Source organism: Amphibalanus amphitrite, unplaced genomic scaffold (genome assembly GCF_019059575.1).
Source record: "Amphibalanus amphitrite isolate SeventyFive unplaced genomic scaffold, NRLGWU_Aamphi_draft 000128F_arrow, whole genome shotgun sequence".
NCBI lineage: Eukaryota > Metazoa > Arthropoda > Thecostraca > Balanomorpha > Balanidae > Amphibalanus > Amphibalanus amphitrite.
The window spans coordinates 536,390-549,610 of record NW_024881623.1 but is presented as its reverse complement, the minus strand read 5'-3'; the positions used below and the strand labels follow the sequence as shown (position 1 = coordinate 549,610).

The following is a 13,221-nucleotide window of genomic DNA, read 5'->3' as shown; positions in this document are numbered from 1 at the left end:
CCTGGTCTAAATACTTAAAGACATCATCTCTGATCAAAACTAACACGATATTCGTGATCAGCACCCCGAAAAACCCCATAGCAGCCACACTTTACGACTTCCGATTTTCGGGTCATTGACCTGACCTGGAAGGTCACCCAAAGACCTAGGACCTTAAAATTGGGTATCATCGGCTTCCTCTCGTGACGGGCAGCACGCTCGTTTTTTTCCGCAAAGCTCTAGCTCGATCAGGGACCAAACGCGACGGGGGTCGTACCACGAGGGGGGTCGTACCCCTTGTGCCGTCGAAGGACGCAAAATGGCCTGTGCCAGCGAGGGCTAGAGTTCTATTTGAGTAGAATCTAGAATTCTAGAGCTATAATAGTTAGGCAATAGGCATCGTAAAAAGCACCAGGTAGTCCACGCCGTGTTTCTTGGGTGTTCTCGCCGTTTCGCCGTCCAATTTTTTTGCTATTATACTATACCTAACTTCTAATGCCGATGAATAGGTATATACATTTGACAATTGACATCGACGTGCTTATCGCGATGCGTCGAAACATCTATCACTTGACTGAAAGTGATCTTAGCTTAGCCTAAAAGTCACGATGAGGCCAAAAAAGCAGAAGGGTAGGAATCCGAGAAAACGAGGTGATTCCTGGGACCGTCAGTATACGGTGAAATCGAATGTGTAAAAACCGTTTTGGATTTAATAGTCGCTTTCTGCACGTAAAATTCGACCACTGCTGCCCTGCCAAGTTGTCTCATACGGTACATATTTGTCAGATAGCGTATGGTGTGGTCATCAGCAGGAGTGCTCAAATGACTTTACTCAACTCAAGGCCTGTATTTACTCAAACTGATAACTGTGGCTCAGACCACGAGCCTTATCTACAACGTTACATCACCATTCACCAGTTACTTCGGAGTTCGGCCGCTGGTTCCCTCTCTTCCTACCGACCTTTCAGGGCATATTTTAAGGCACTTACTGCGTCCCATTCTGGGACGCAGCCCCCTCGCCTTGGGACGTAGCCCCTGCTGATTTGACCCACTGCGTCCCTGCCCTGTGCCCTGTCCGGTTCCCTGACCTGTGCCCTGCTGTGTGCCCTGACCTGTACCCTTCCCTCTAAAATGTCCTGTGCCATGCCCTGTGACCTGCCGTGCCCTACTTTCTGCCCTCCTAAGTGCCTTGCTCTGTTCCTTGCCCTGTGCCCTTAGTCGTAGCACGTGCCCTCTTCTCAACTTTGGGACGCAGTAAAAATTTGTTAAAATATGCCCTGCGACCTTTACACCCATCCCTCAATGCACCTCCCCCTCAGCGTCGCGTTCCTCACCTGCGTCGCCCCCGGCGTCACGCCTCGGTACGTGGGAAGCACGCGCGTCCTCTCCCCTCCTCTCCCCCAGCTGTCCAGCCCCGTCCCTCGCCCGTTGCTGAGAGCCTCGAGGGCAGGAAAACCGCAGGTCGACACTTGTGGCATCGGCGTCCCGGGCGTCCTGCCGAGCTCGCCCATCAAAGGGCACCTAGAGAACGCGAACACTGAGCGAACGGATTGAGTTACATATAATTCTGAAGCTAGACAATTGTTTAAATTCTTCGCGATCTTTCAATCTGCTTCATGTAAAAACAGTCAATCCTGAATATTTTAGGGTCTTAAAATCGATTCCTGTCATTGTTTATGTCAAACACAGCTCACTTAATAAATAGAAAATACATAAGTCAGAAAATGAAAAGATAAAACTCCAAGTATATATTGTATGTCGGCCAGGAATGGGCAAAGCATATGCATGCTTGCGATTGTATATATTTTAGTAGCTGCAAGCCTCTGAAATCAATGGGACAGCTGATTGTTGCTGTTGCCACCGTTCTCGTCTCTGATTGGTCCAGATGGTTGAACGTGATCCGTCTGGGCCAATCACAGCGCTGCCGTCTCTTGGGCTGTTTTTGAATTTTCGATCGGTGTCTGAGTCGCGTGCGTGTTGCTGTTTCTCTGCTTTTTGACGCTACTACTTATTATTTTATAGAAATATAGGTTTTATTGGACAGCTAGAAGAGCGTGATTCGTACGGAACGGTAAGTTGACGTTTTAAGTGCTTATAATGTATAGGATTTCAGCAATTCCTGTTGCGTCGTTTCAGTCTCATTTCTCATACTACCGACACATTCATTTCAAAGTATATATGGATTATTACTTGTCTGTTTTAAAGTGATTAAGTCGTTTCAAACTGTGAATATGATCCATGTTTTGTTGGCATCATGTTCTGATTGTGATTCCTTTTAGGAGCATTGTGAATAGCAAAAAACATTGAAATTTCTCTTCATGGTTCTTATTTTTTGGTTATACAATTTAGCAAAACTGCACAACGCAAAACGCCTGTCCCACGGTTTTTGGCAAACTTTTTTTCTGGGTCACGTTCGTTGTGACATATGAAATTGAAATAACTAATTGCAATTGCATTCAAATTTTGCTTGCGTACTGTTGTTGCAGTTATATCATCATTTCAGTGAGTTTTGAAATATTTACTTGCTTGAATATGATTGAAAGACTAGGAATAAATGCTTATAAATTGTCTGTATTTTTTAAATTAATTTGAGCTGGTGTAGGGTTTTTCTGTTTCAGTGGTCACATCACATCAATAACCTAGTTACCGTAGCATTAATTCAATATTAAGTTTACAGTTTGATCACTGATCAACAGCTTGAGTACGTGTTCTGGTTAGGTGTTTAAAAGCATGATAATAGACGGAGTGCAAACCTTGTACATCCATGGCTAGTATATGCCTCAGCTGTTCATTATACTGTTACATGAGTGCTGTAATACTATAAGCGCACCTAAAACAGTTGAATGGTCACACCAAGTCTCTGGGGTAGAAACTCCTTAGTTGGAGCTGCCCTGATCAACTCATGCACATGGCCACCTTATTTGATGCCAAAACTTGCTTATATCTTTTGAAATTACTTACACTAGGAATGCACTGGTGAAAAGGGAATGGTTTTGGACTAACCATTTGGATGCTGGTTAATGATCTTAGAATAGTTTGTGGTCTTCTTGTACCTATTATCCCCAACTTGTTGGCAAAACTTGTTGGCCAACACTTTGCCTGTAGGTACATGTGCAATTTTTGTGTCATGCCATGTAAGTTTAGGTCATCAGACTGGTTAAGTGACATCCCACATTCCTCAAAGTAAGTTATCAACTTTCTAAAAGCATGCTGCAGATTTCATAAATGAAAATTTGTTCAACAGTAGAATGTGAATAAATTTTGAAGCATGACCTTTGTCCTGACTTAAAATAGACATTCCTTCCAGCTCATATATAAATTGGTGCATCCAAATGAGTGAAATTGTAACAATGTGAAAATTACCCATGTACATTTGTTTCAATTGATAGATTACAAAGCTATATTTTTCAACTAGAGGCTAGTTTGACGACAGATAAATCGCCGGCTGCCGGCTGCCATGATTTATTTTCTGAGTCTCCGACGAGTTAAATCTACTCGTCAAATGAATCCCAACAAATGAATGCTATTGTGAAAACACCAGTTCGGCTAGATGATTTATTTTTCACATAAAAGTTTTTCGCGGTTGCCGACTTGCGGGGTGACCGAAGGCTACAAATCCTGGCAGGCGGCAATTTTTATGTTTGAAGATTGACCTCGGTTAAAGAAATTCGGAAAAGAAAGTCGGAAAAGTTGGTTCGGAAAAGAAAGAAAGTCCGATTGAGTGGGCTGTCTTCCGTGATGCCACTTTCATCGGGGTTGTCGGGAATGACAGCATAGGACCACTGGCGAAGATAGATCCACCGGCCGCCACCGGTTTTCGCCCACGGTCAGTGCAATGGTGTTTACTGAAACCGAAAGTATAACGTACCGCAGGGCGCAGATAAATGGTGACACAGTCCTTCCGGCTCTTACGTGGTCCTTTCTCGCCAGTTGCAGTGGGCTATTCAATGGTTCTTTCGTGATGTAGGCATGTAAGCCCAGCGGTTCACAAGTAATTATTGCCATTGCGAAAATGTCAAAACCTGTCGAAAATGACCATTTACTACTCTTGAATTATGTCATTTTCACTACATAGTTTGATTGATTTAAATTCTAAGATGTAAATATAGTTCTTTCTTGATTTTTCAACGAATTTTCGAATGCCGCTTATCATCGTTACCTACTCCGTCACACGAACATGAAAAACAATCTGGTGGAAGAAGGCCCGATCTTTGCTCACTATTCCACGCAGTCCACCAAACACTGAGCGTTGTATGAAATAACCAGTAAAATTTTGCCAAAGCAACTTTAAGTTCATAAAATATGCCACCAACATAGAATTTCAATTTTGAAACGTAGTAAGACCATTCCGTGTCCCGCATTTGACCGTAGCCTGGACTTTCCATTCAGCTTGTCATTATCGTAAAATATATTGGATTTCCGTGTGTTAGACGCGTTGTGTCCTCCCGCTCCACAGGAGGAGGCTGCACGATGACGACCCGCCGCTCTCTGCGCTCGGCACCGGCCGACCTCCCGGCGCCGAGGATCGACGCCGAAAACGAGCCGGCCCAGCCTGTCGGCAAACAGACGCTGGCTACCAAACAGAAGCTGGGCAAACCGCGCGCAGCGCTCATCGACCTCTCCAATGTGAGTGAGCACTGAACGTGCTCTGATACGGTGTGTACAGGTCTGAGAGCATGGTGGTATGGTCTGATGGCCACATTCTGAGCCGAGTAGTCCTCAGTTTTCTGCTCATTTTATCAACTTGTATTTGTTATTCACTTTAGTACCTTCCTTCCTGTTCGTTCCGTTCCATTCCGTTCGCACCTGATGTGTTTGTCTCTCCTTAAATAATTAATGTCCTACCTTGCAGGCCATCGAGAAGGGTAAGAAGAATATCACCAAGCTGGGCGTTCGGAAGGGCCGCGTGCACCGGGTGGCCGGTCAGCAGCAGCAGCAGCAGCAGTCGGGCGACTCCACACAGCAGGCACCGCGCGCCACCGACGCCCAGCCGCGCGGAGCACTCAAGCCGCGCGCCGGCGTCAAACGCTCCGCCGCCGGCGCCGCCGCCGATGGCGCCGTCAAAAAGGTCAGGAGTCGCAGAATACACGATCAGCGTATAATAAATCGTATCATTCGCAGTGTAATTGTGTTAGCCAGGAATGTGAGTAGTAGTGATGTCAATTTCGGAAAATCGTAATACCGATACCAAACCAAATACCAACAGAAGCCGTGGGAAAATACCGAAACCGAACCGACTTGGCAATATCGGGAAAATACCAACTTTTTGCCAAATTTAAAGCCTCTTTAACATTAGCGAGGATTCACAATACCAACAAAATACCAAATGTGTTAGCCTCGAAATACCAAATACCAAGTTGGTATCGGTTTGGTATCAGTAAACCAAAAAGTTGGTATCCGATTGACATCTCTAGTGAGTAGAATAAGATGACTTATGTCTTAGGTGATACTGTAGTAATTGAACAGTTATTGTAATGTCTAAGCGGGATAGCTTAGCACTAGTGCCCGCCCTACACAGTCACCTGACTACGTGACGGACGCACCACAGCCGAGCCCACACGCCTCTGTGGCTGCACGGTCTGACCTTTCGCCCCCACCGCCCGCCAGGCGCGGAAGCTGCGCTCGATTCCGACGCTGCCCGACCTGCGGGTGTCCGTCAGCGTGACGCGCCTGGCGGAGGGCAGCAGCAGCACCAGTCAGGTGTCGGCCGCCTCCTCCAGCCTGGCCTCGATCACATCCGAGGAGACCACCGGCTTCGAGACGCCGCCAGAGGGAAACAGGTAAGCGCAGACTATGGGCCGGGTAGGAAGAATTGAGTGACAAAGCAGAGTAAGGAAACTAATGAGAATGTGGGACTGCCAGGGAGTGAAAGGGGGACCGCGTACTAATGAACTAGATATTGGGAGAGTGGTAAGAAGATTAAGTCCCCTTTGAGATTTGACTGCCCTGACGTGATCACCGGCTCTGCATCGGTAACCTGCTCAGGCTCTGCAATAGAATTGTTTGTTTCTCTTTTTGGACTTTACTCTAAGTCTAAGATCAATTAGTCACTTTGGGTTTCTGACTGCTATACCGCCGTCGCCCCCCGGCAGCCCCGAGTCTGAGCGCGCCGCCGACCTGGTGAGCCGTCTGAACGCCGAGAACGAGCGGAGAGCGAGCGCGCTGCCCGAGGGCGTCATCGACTTCGACTCCGAGGCGGCCGGCGACATTTTCGCCGTGCCCGAATACGTCAACGATCTCTTCAGACACTACAAAGAACGCGAGGTGGGTTGGCTTTTAGGAGCTGGAAAGCTAACATGCTGTCGGACTCGCAAGAGACATGCTTGGCTTGCTTTTGGAGCAGATGAAGGCTAAAAGGGACGTTGTCTGTGATTTCTTTGTATTCTGACAAGGTATCGGATTATTTTTGTCTGTTCCGTTTGTCTGTATGTCTCTGGTTTTACACCATCTGTTCTGAGGTGTGCGCTGCAACCGTTATCTGCCACTAAAAGCCTTCAGTTTCCCACACCCCACGACATCCACCGCTGCCGACCTCTGACCTCTGCGCGTGCTGCTCCGACAGGCCATGTGTCAGGTGGCGCCGTACCTGGGCACGGTTCAGACGGATCTCACTGAGATGATGCGCTCCATCCTGGTCGACTGGATGGTCGAGGTGCAGGAGTCGTTTGAGCTCAACCACGAGACGCTGTACCTGGCCGTGCGGCTGGTTGACCTGTACCTGGCCCAGGTCGAGGTCAGCAGGGAGACGCTGCAGCTGGTCGGCGCCACCGCCATCTTCATCGCCTGCAAGTTCGACGTGAGTGGTCGGCTATTTTCAAAGTCGTCAGTGATCGGATGCTGTTACTTATATTCGTTTACTTTGAAGCAGGTTACTTTACGTCGTTCCATAGCATTGCCGGCGGAAGTTTTTTTTTTTTTTTAAAGAAGTTGCGTTGTTATTTTTATGTAATCTAAGTTATGAACACTGGTACTCTACTCCACACGATATCCCACTCTCTGTCATCACTGTCCCTATGTAGCCGGAACGATAGATAACCGTGTGTTCCCCTCCCCTGTTTCAGGAGCGGCTGCCGCCGCCGCTGGACGACTTTCTCTACATCTGCGAGGACGCCTACGCCAGGCGCGAGATCATCGCCACGGAAATGAAAATCCTGCGCACCGTCAACTTTGACGTCGGCCTGCCGGTCTCCTACCGGTTCCTGCGCCGATACGCACGGGTTAGTTGAGAGTTGGGACTCCGGGGATAAGCGCCAGGTCCCGGTGTGGGCGCCCCTAGATGTATTATTGTTGTCTTACAACAGCGACTTATTAGACTACGTGCTGGCCTGAGAGTAAGCTAGCGTCTGCCCTGGGCCGTTGTTTGATATTCTGCGGTTAGTTCTCACCACCCGACCTGGGAATAGTGTCTGGCGTGGGGGGGGGGGGGGGCGGCTGGGAGCGCCGAACGGCGGCGGATAGGGTAGGATCGTGAGCGCGGGTCACGGCGGATGACTGTGAATCTGTTCCCCGCCGCTGAGCCCGTCGGTCGGTCGGTCGGACTCCCGCCGGTAACCCGATTCCCGCTCAGTTTAATGGGCTGCCTGTGATTGGGATCATATGACGGCAGAGTCCCACATCGGCGTGTCGTTCGCAGGCGGACTAATGATCAGCGGCTATTAGTGGGTTGCACCGCATTATGTGGTGCTTGGTATCAGCTGCGCGAACGTCCGTTAAATGTGTCAATTATTAGTTTGATTGCAGCTGCTGGTGGGATGTAGGTGGTTTATGGTTATGAAAAATAAGGAGCGGCTTCCACAGCTGTCATTGACCATGAATCATGATAGTTGCCCATTTTTCATTGGCAGTACCGGATTGCATTAATTCCGTTTCAAAGATCCTACTGGCCTTGCCACAATCCTACCTCAAGGCCTTACCCGGGGACACTCAGCGTTGTTTTGTAAATCCCATCTCGAATGTCTCCCCGATCCGTCCAAGCCAGCCGTCTGCAGTTGGTGTTTGCGGTCTCTTATCACTCGACATCTCCACGTCAGTAAAACCTTCGCTCTGTGCTAGCCTCTCTCCCCATAGCTTCCTTGCTTCTGCACTTTCTGAACGGTCCACAGATTGAAGGGCGATGCTCTCATGTGCGAATTCGACTCCCGTGTCCGTCTCACCCCAGAACCTTATGCAACGCTAAAGCAGGCTTTCCTATCCCTCCACCCAGAGAACCGATTCCACACAATGCCGTACATCATTATAAGAGGAGCTAACTCTCCTCTCCCGTTCCCCGCAGTGCTGTAAGCTCTCCGTGGACTGATGTTAACTCCCCTGTGTTATGCCTCTCAGTAGAGGTGCCAACTCCCCCTCCCCTGTGGCTCTCTGTGGATGTGCTAACTGCTAACTTCCCTGTGTTATTCTGCTCAGTAGAGGTGCTAACTCCCCTGCCCTATGGCTCCCTGTGGGGATGTTGTCTCCCGGCCTGTGTTATCCCGCTCAGTAGAGGTGCTAACTCTCCTCCCCCGTGGCTCCCCGTGGAGGTGCTGTCTCCCCTGTGTTACCCTCTCAGTAGAGGTGCTAACTCTCCTCCCCCGCTCCCCGCAGTGCTGTAAGCTGCCCGTGGAGGTGCTGTCTCCCCTGTGTTACACCGCTCAGTAGAGGTGCTAACTCTCCTCCCCCGCTGCCCGCAGTGCTGTAAGCTGCCCGTGGAGGTGCTGTCTCCCCTGTGTTATCCCGCTCAGTAGAGGTGCTAACTCTCCTCCCCCGCTCCCCGCAGTGCTGTAAGCTGCCCGTGGAGGTGCTGTCTCCTTTGTTATACCGCTCAGTAGAGGTGCTAACTCTCCTCCCCCGCTGCCCGCAGTGCTGTAAACTGCCCGTGGAGGTGCTGTCTCCCCTGTGTTACACCGCTCAGTAGAGGTGCTAACTCTCCTCCCCCGCTGCCCGCAGTGCTGTAAGCTGCCCGTGGAGGTGCTGTCTCCCCTGTGTTATCCCGCTCAGTAGAGGTGCTAACTCTCCTCCCCCGCTCCCCGCAGTGCTGTAAGCTGCCCGTGGAGGTGCTGTCTCCCCTGTGTTATCCCGCTGAGTAGAGGTGCTAACTCTCCTCCCCCGCTGCCCGCAGTGCTGTAAGCTGCCCGTGGAGGTGCTGCCTCCCCTGTGTTACCCTCTCCGTAGAGGTGCTAACTCTCCTCCCCCGCTGCCCGCAGTGCTGTAAGCTGCCCGTGGAGGTGCTAACGCTGGCGCGCTACGTCCTGGAGCTGTCGCTGATGGAGTACCAGTTCGTGTCGGTGGCCGGCTCCCGACTGGCGGCCGCCGCCCTGGCGCTCGCCGTCCACATGAGGATGCCCGGCCACTTTGAGCAGATCAAGGCCACCGTGGAATACTTCTCCGGTGAGAGCTGGTTGACGGAAGAGACGGTATGGGGTGACATCTTCTTGCTCTAGAATAGAACTACTACCCTATGGTTTTCCTCGTTCCACTGGTGTTTTCCTTTTCCTAGCATACAGTTAATTAATTTTACATTATTTTAGTAGTTTGGTCAAGGCTGACTTATCCGCCCCGCTCCTTCGCAGGCTACTCGGTCTCCGAGTTCCAGGACCTGACGGAGAAGCTGCACCTCATGCTGGGCCGCGAGCCCAACCCCCACCTGAAGACGATCCGCGCCAAGTACTCGCACCAAGTGTTCCACAAGGTGGCCTGTATTCCGCTGCTGCGTCAGGCGCCGTCGTTATAGCGCGGTGAGCGACCGGCCCGCCGCAGCTGCTCCCCGCCTGGCCCGCCCCCCACCGGGAGGCAGCGCCAGCCGCCCGGCCGGCGCAGGGCGATATTTGTTAGGGACGATCCGAGGGATCTCCAGCGAGCCGCCATGAGTGTGTGTCGTAATGCCGTGTGGATGTTTGTATGTGTGTGTGTGGGTTAGTGTAAATGTGAGCGTGATTGGGGGATGGCTGATGGTCGATATTGTGTTGACGGCACCGATTCGTCCGATTACGAGCCACAACGGCAGCGCGCCTGAGCCGAGCCGCCACCGGGTTACGACCCACCGGCGGCCTTTTAACTGTCGACCTGATTCTGACGCGATCGAAACACGTTTTAGCTAACCGAGGCGAACCGGCTCTGGGCATCGACGCGTCGCGGGTGCCGCTTCCCATATTGGCTCTCTACAGGGGAGGCCAACAGTGCAAAATTGTTCATCATTGTAGTTATTTTAGTTATTTAGTTTTGCGTTTTGTAGCTTTTGTCAGTTTTAGGGTAGAGTGACGCTATCAGCGAGCTACAAAGTTAACAACGATGTGGTAAGTGAGGAGTCTTAGATGAATTGCCGCGTTTTACCACATATCATACTTGTGCAAATCGGCCTGTAAGCACCTTTTTTCCTACTGCTTCTGCCATCGTTGATTAGGCTTTCCCTTGAGCATGTCTGTCTCCATTCGTGTACATATTCTGAGGGTTGGGTGGCTCAGATGTCTGACCTGTGGCCCCGTGCTACTGTTGTGGTCACGGAAGCCTTCGAGTGGGGTCGTGCGACAGCCTACCACCACCGTCCACTGTTTGTGCCTCTGGGAACAATACAGGACGGAGATGAAAACTTGTCTGTCGGTATGTGAGGAACAGGGACGGCTAAAGGTGGATACCACATTGGAAACACTGATTTGTTTTAACTCTGGCCAAGACACACTGGCCAGGCTTAGCACTAATGAAGCTGTTACCTTTTTTTCACAGAGGCCCACATGTGTACTGGCAAGGTATACGAGTCAATACATAATATGCATATGCATATGCAGCTGTCAATACATGCATATGCAGCTGTTACCTTGCTTCGAATTGATTTTGGAGGTCAAACCATCCATCAAATGATTATGCTTTCCGACTGACCACGTCAGCATCATCAACACCGAGATCAGGGCAGTGATATCCGTGTGCTCGCAGTACGTCGCTCTCTTCCGCCTGTTCCTGATCATAACGAATACCGTATCTTTATTTCATAACTCACGATCGAGTGATATACGACACGCCACGACGAGCGCAGGGCATCCAAGCATGAAGCACGTCTCGTAACAAGCGGCACGTCGCGTTAAAAACGCGCGGTCCGGCCCATATTCGTTGAATAGGACGGCTCGACACGGGACGTTTGGTTTACTACAGATCGGTACGGCGTCCATCAAAACGCACTAACGTTTCCCACAACATCCTCTGGGCATTACCGACACAGCAGTGGAAGCGCTCATGGGGAATCATGGGAGGGTAGGAAAACATGCACATAATATATCGCACAACCTACAAATGTGACATTCAGCTCATGTAAATCATATCTAACACGCGGCGCCTCCCGCGTATCATCATTATTGCATGTATCACTGTCGCCCGCGGGGACGACTGTCTCACAATCTTCATCTCCACTGGGAGTTTGCATCTCTGCGGACGGGGACGTCCGACTCCTAGGAGGGACGGCCGACTTGGGGTTGGGAATGCACTACAAAGGGCGGTACGAGGGCCCCCGGATGCTAGCGGGACTCACTGAGGCCTGGGACGTGGGACCAGACGTGTCCCGCCCGGACCAGTGAGGACCACGTGGTCGATACGAGGACCATTGGCGGCCTGAGGACCACTGGTCCGACCAGGGACCATTGGTCAATACGGGGACCTCAGTCGGTTCCTGGAACACTATCGGGCCCACGGGGATCACAATTCACAACTCACTACACCGCAGCTGGACGCTTGGGTGCGGCCTCCGACGGTCCGCTGAGGTCCTCAGACGGCGCCTCTAAGGCCCTCAGGCCGTGGGCCTCAGTCGAGGGAAGGTATGCGGGTTTTGAAGGTGGCCTCTGCTGTTGGCGGCACTTCCGACCGCAGCAGGTCCTCAAACAGGTCCCCAGGAGTGGCCACTGAAAGAACAAGAAGCAAGTGCACGTCGATTAGAAGAAATCATAGCCTTCGGGATCGCTTCACTTCACTGCGTGGTCTACGACATTTAATCATCTCTGTGACATTTACAATGGATGATCTGAGCGATCGCCGGTAGTTTAATTCTCACCCGTTCTTTGCCTGCTGGCGCTGCGTTTAGCGGCCTCCAGTCTGCGGTGGCAGTGAGACAGGACGGCCGCGGCCAGCTCCCCGACCGTCCAGTGTCGGTCGGTGACTGTACTGCACACCCACTGGAGCTGTGGGGAGGGGCACAATCAGCTCACCAACCTGTCCAGTAACTACTGCAAAGACACAAGAGTACAGTCAGCTCCCCGACCGTCCAGTGTCGATCAGTGACCGTACTACACACCACTGGAGCTAAAGACACGGGGGAGGGGGGGGAGGGGTACAGTTAGATCCCAAGCGTACAGTGCACACAGAGGAGGGAGACAAACAGCTCCCCGACGGTCCAACGTCGGTCGGTGACCGTACTGCACACCCACTGGAGCTAAAGACACGGGGGGTGGGAGGGGTACAGTTAGATCCCCAGCGTACAGTGCACACAGAGGAGGGAGATGAACAGCTCCCCGACCGTCCAGTGTCGGTCGGTGACCGGTACTGCACAGTGCAACTGCACACCCATAGGAACTGGGGGGGGGGGGGGGGGAGATGATCGATATAGTCAGAAGTCAAAGCGAGCGGTGACTGGCCAGTGGTCAGCAACAATCAGTGTGTACTCAGGCAACCCCAAGTAAGTTTCGACCCATTGCATTGGCGATTCTCAGCCCACCATATTTTACCCTTTGGACCTCAGGCGCTGATTCCCTCCCCTTTCCTCTATCCATACGAGTCCGTACCGTCTGCACGGCCGCGTTGCCGCAGGTGTAGTAGATGAGACAGGGCAGCTCAGCGCGGCTGGCTCCCAGCCACTGGAGCGCCGCCTTTAGCTGGGGGTCGCCGCCGTGGCGCCGGCCGCAGCCCCAGTTGCCCGTGACCGCCGGCCGGCCCGAGTCGGGTGGCTCGACGGCGTCCTCCGCGGCACCACCGGCGGAGGCTGCGGCGGCCGCCGCGGCGGCTCGAGACTGAGCGGGGCAGAGGGGGGCAGGTCACGGAGAGAGTCATGATGATGGTTTGTGGTGGTGAAACGTAGACGCAAAGTGCACATAGAATCGAATTAATAACAGGACTCTGTATACATACAGAGGTCTATGAATTAATCTATAAAGGCCATTGCCATTGAGTGATATGAGGCGGTAAAAGACGAGAGCGTCTTTGATCCATTCAAAGAAAACATTAAATAGTGAACTTCGTTATGATGCAGCTTCAGCCTGAAACAAGTGAGGCAACGACTGGCGAGCATGTTTA

General features: G+C 51.5%; 2 protein-coding genes across 3 annotated transcripts in view; one reads left to right on the top strand and one right to left on the bottom strand.

The window, feature by feature from the left end:
* The first annotated feature begins 1,863 nt into the window (after positions 1-1,863).
* LOC122381815 (G2/mitotic-specific cyclin-B3-like) lies at positions 1,864-10,540 on the top strand. The gene is made up of 9 exons (XM_043366493.1): positions 1,864-2,050; positions 4,436-4,605; positions 4,832-5,047; positions 5,587-5,759; positions 6,072-6,243; positions 6,542-6,775; positions 7,041-7,196; positions 9,159-9,342; positions 9,525-10,540. The coding sequence occupies exons 2-9, from the start codon at positions 4,450-4,452 to the stop codon at positions 9,683-9,685; spliced, it is 1,452 nt and encodes a 483-aa protein (XP_043222428.1). The 5' UTR covers positions 1,864-2,050; positions 4,436-4,449; the 3' UTR covers positions 9,686-10,540.
* A 369-nt stretch (positions 10,541-10,909) lies between these two features.
* The window catches only part of LOC122381814, a 50,083-nt gene continuing 47,771 nt past the window's right edge, over positions 10,910-13,221 (bottom strand). The window contains exons 13-15 of one of the 2 annotated variants that reach the window (XM_043366492.1): positions 12,714-12,938; positions 11,987-12,113; positions 10,910-11,837 (exon numbers count right to left, since the gene is read on the bottom strand). In XM_043366492.1, the coding sequence (XP_043222427.1) occupies positions 11,740-11,837; positions 11,987-12,113; positions 12,714-12,938 (450 nt within the window). In that variant the 3' untranslated portion in view covers positions 10,910-11,739. The remainder of the gene's footprint in view (positions 11,838-11,986; positions 12,114-12,713; positions 12,939-13,221) is intronic. The other variant, XM_043366491.1, reaches the window with a different exon arrangement.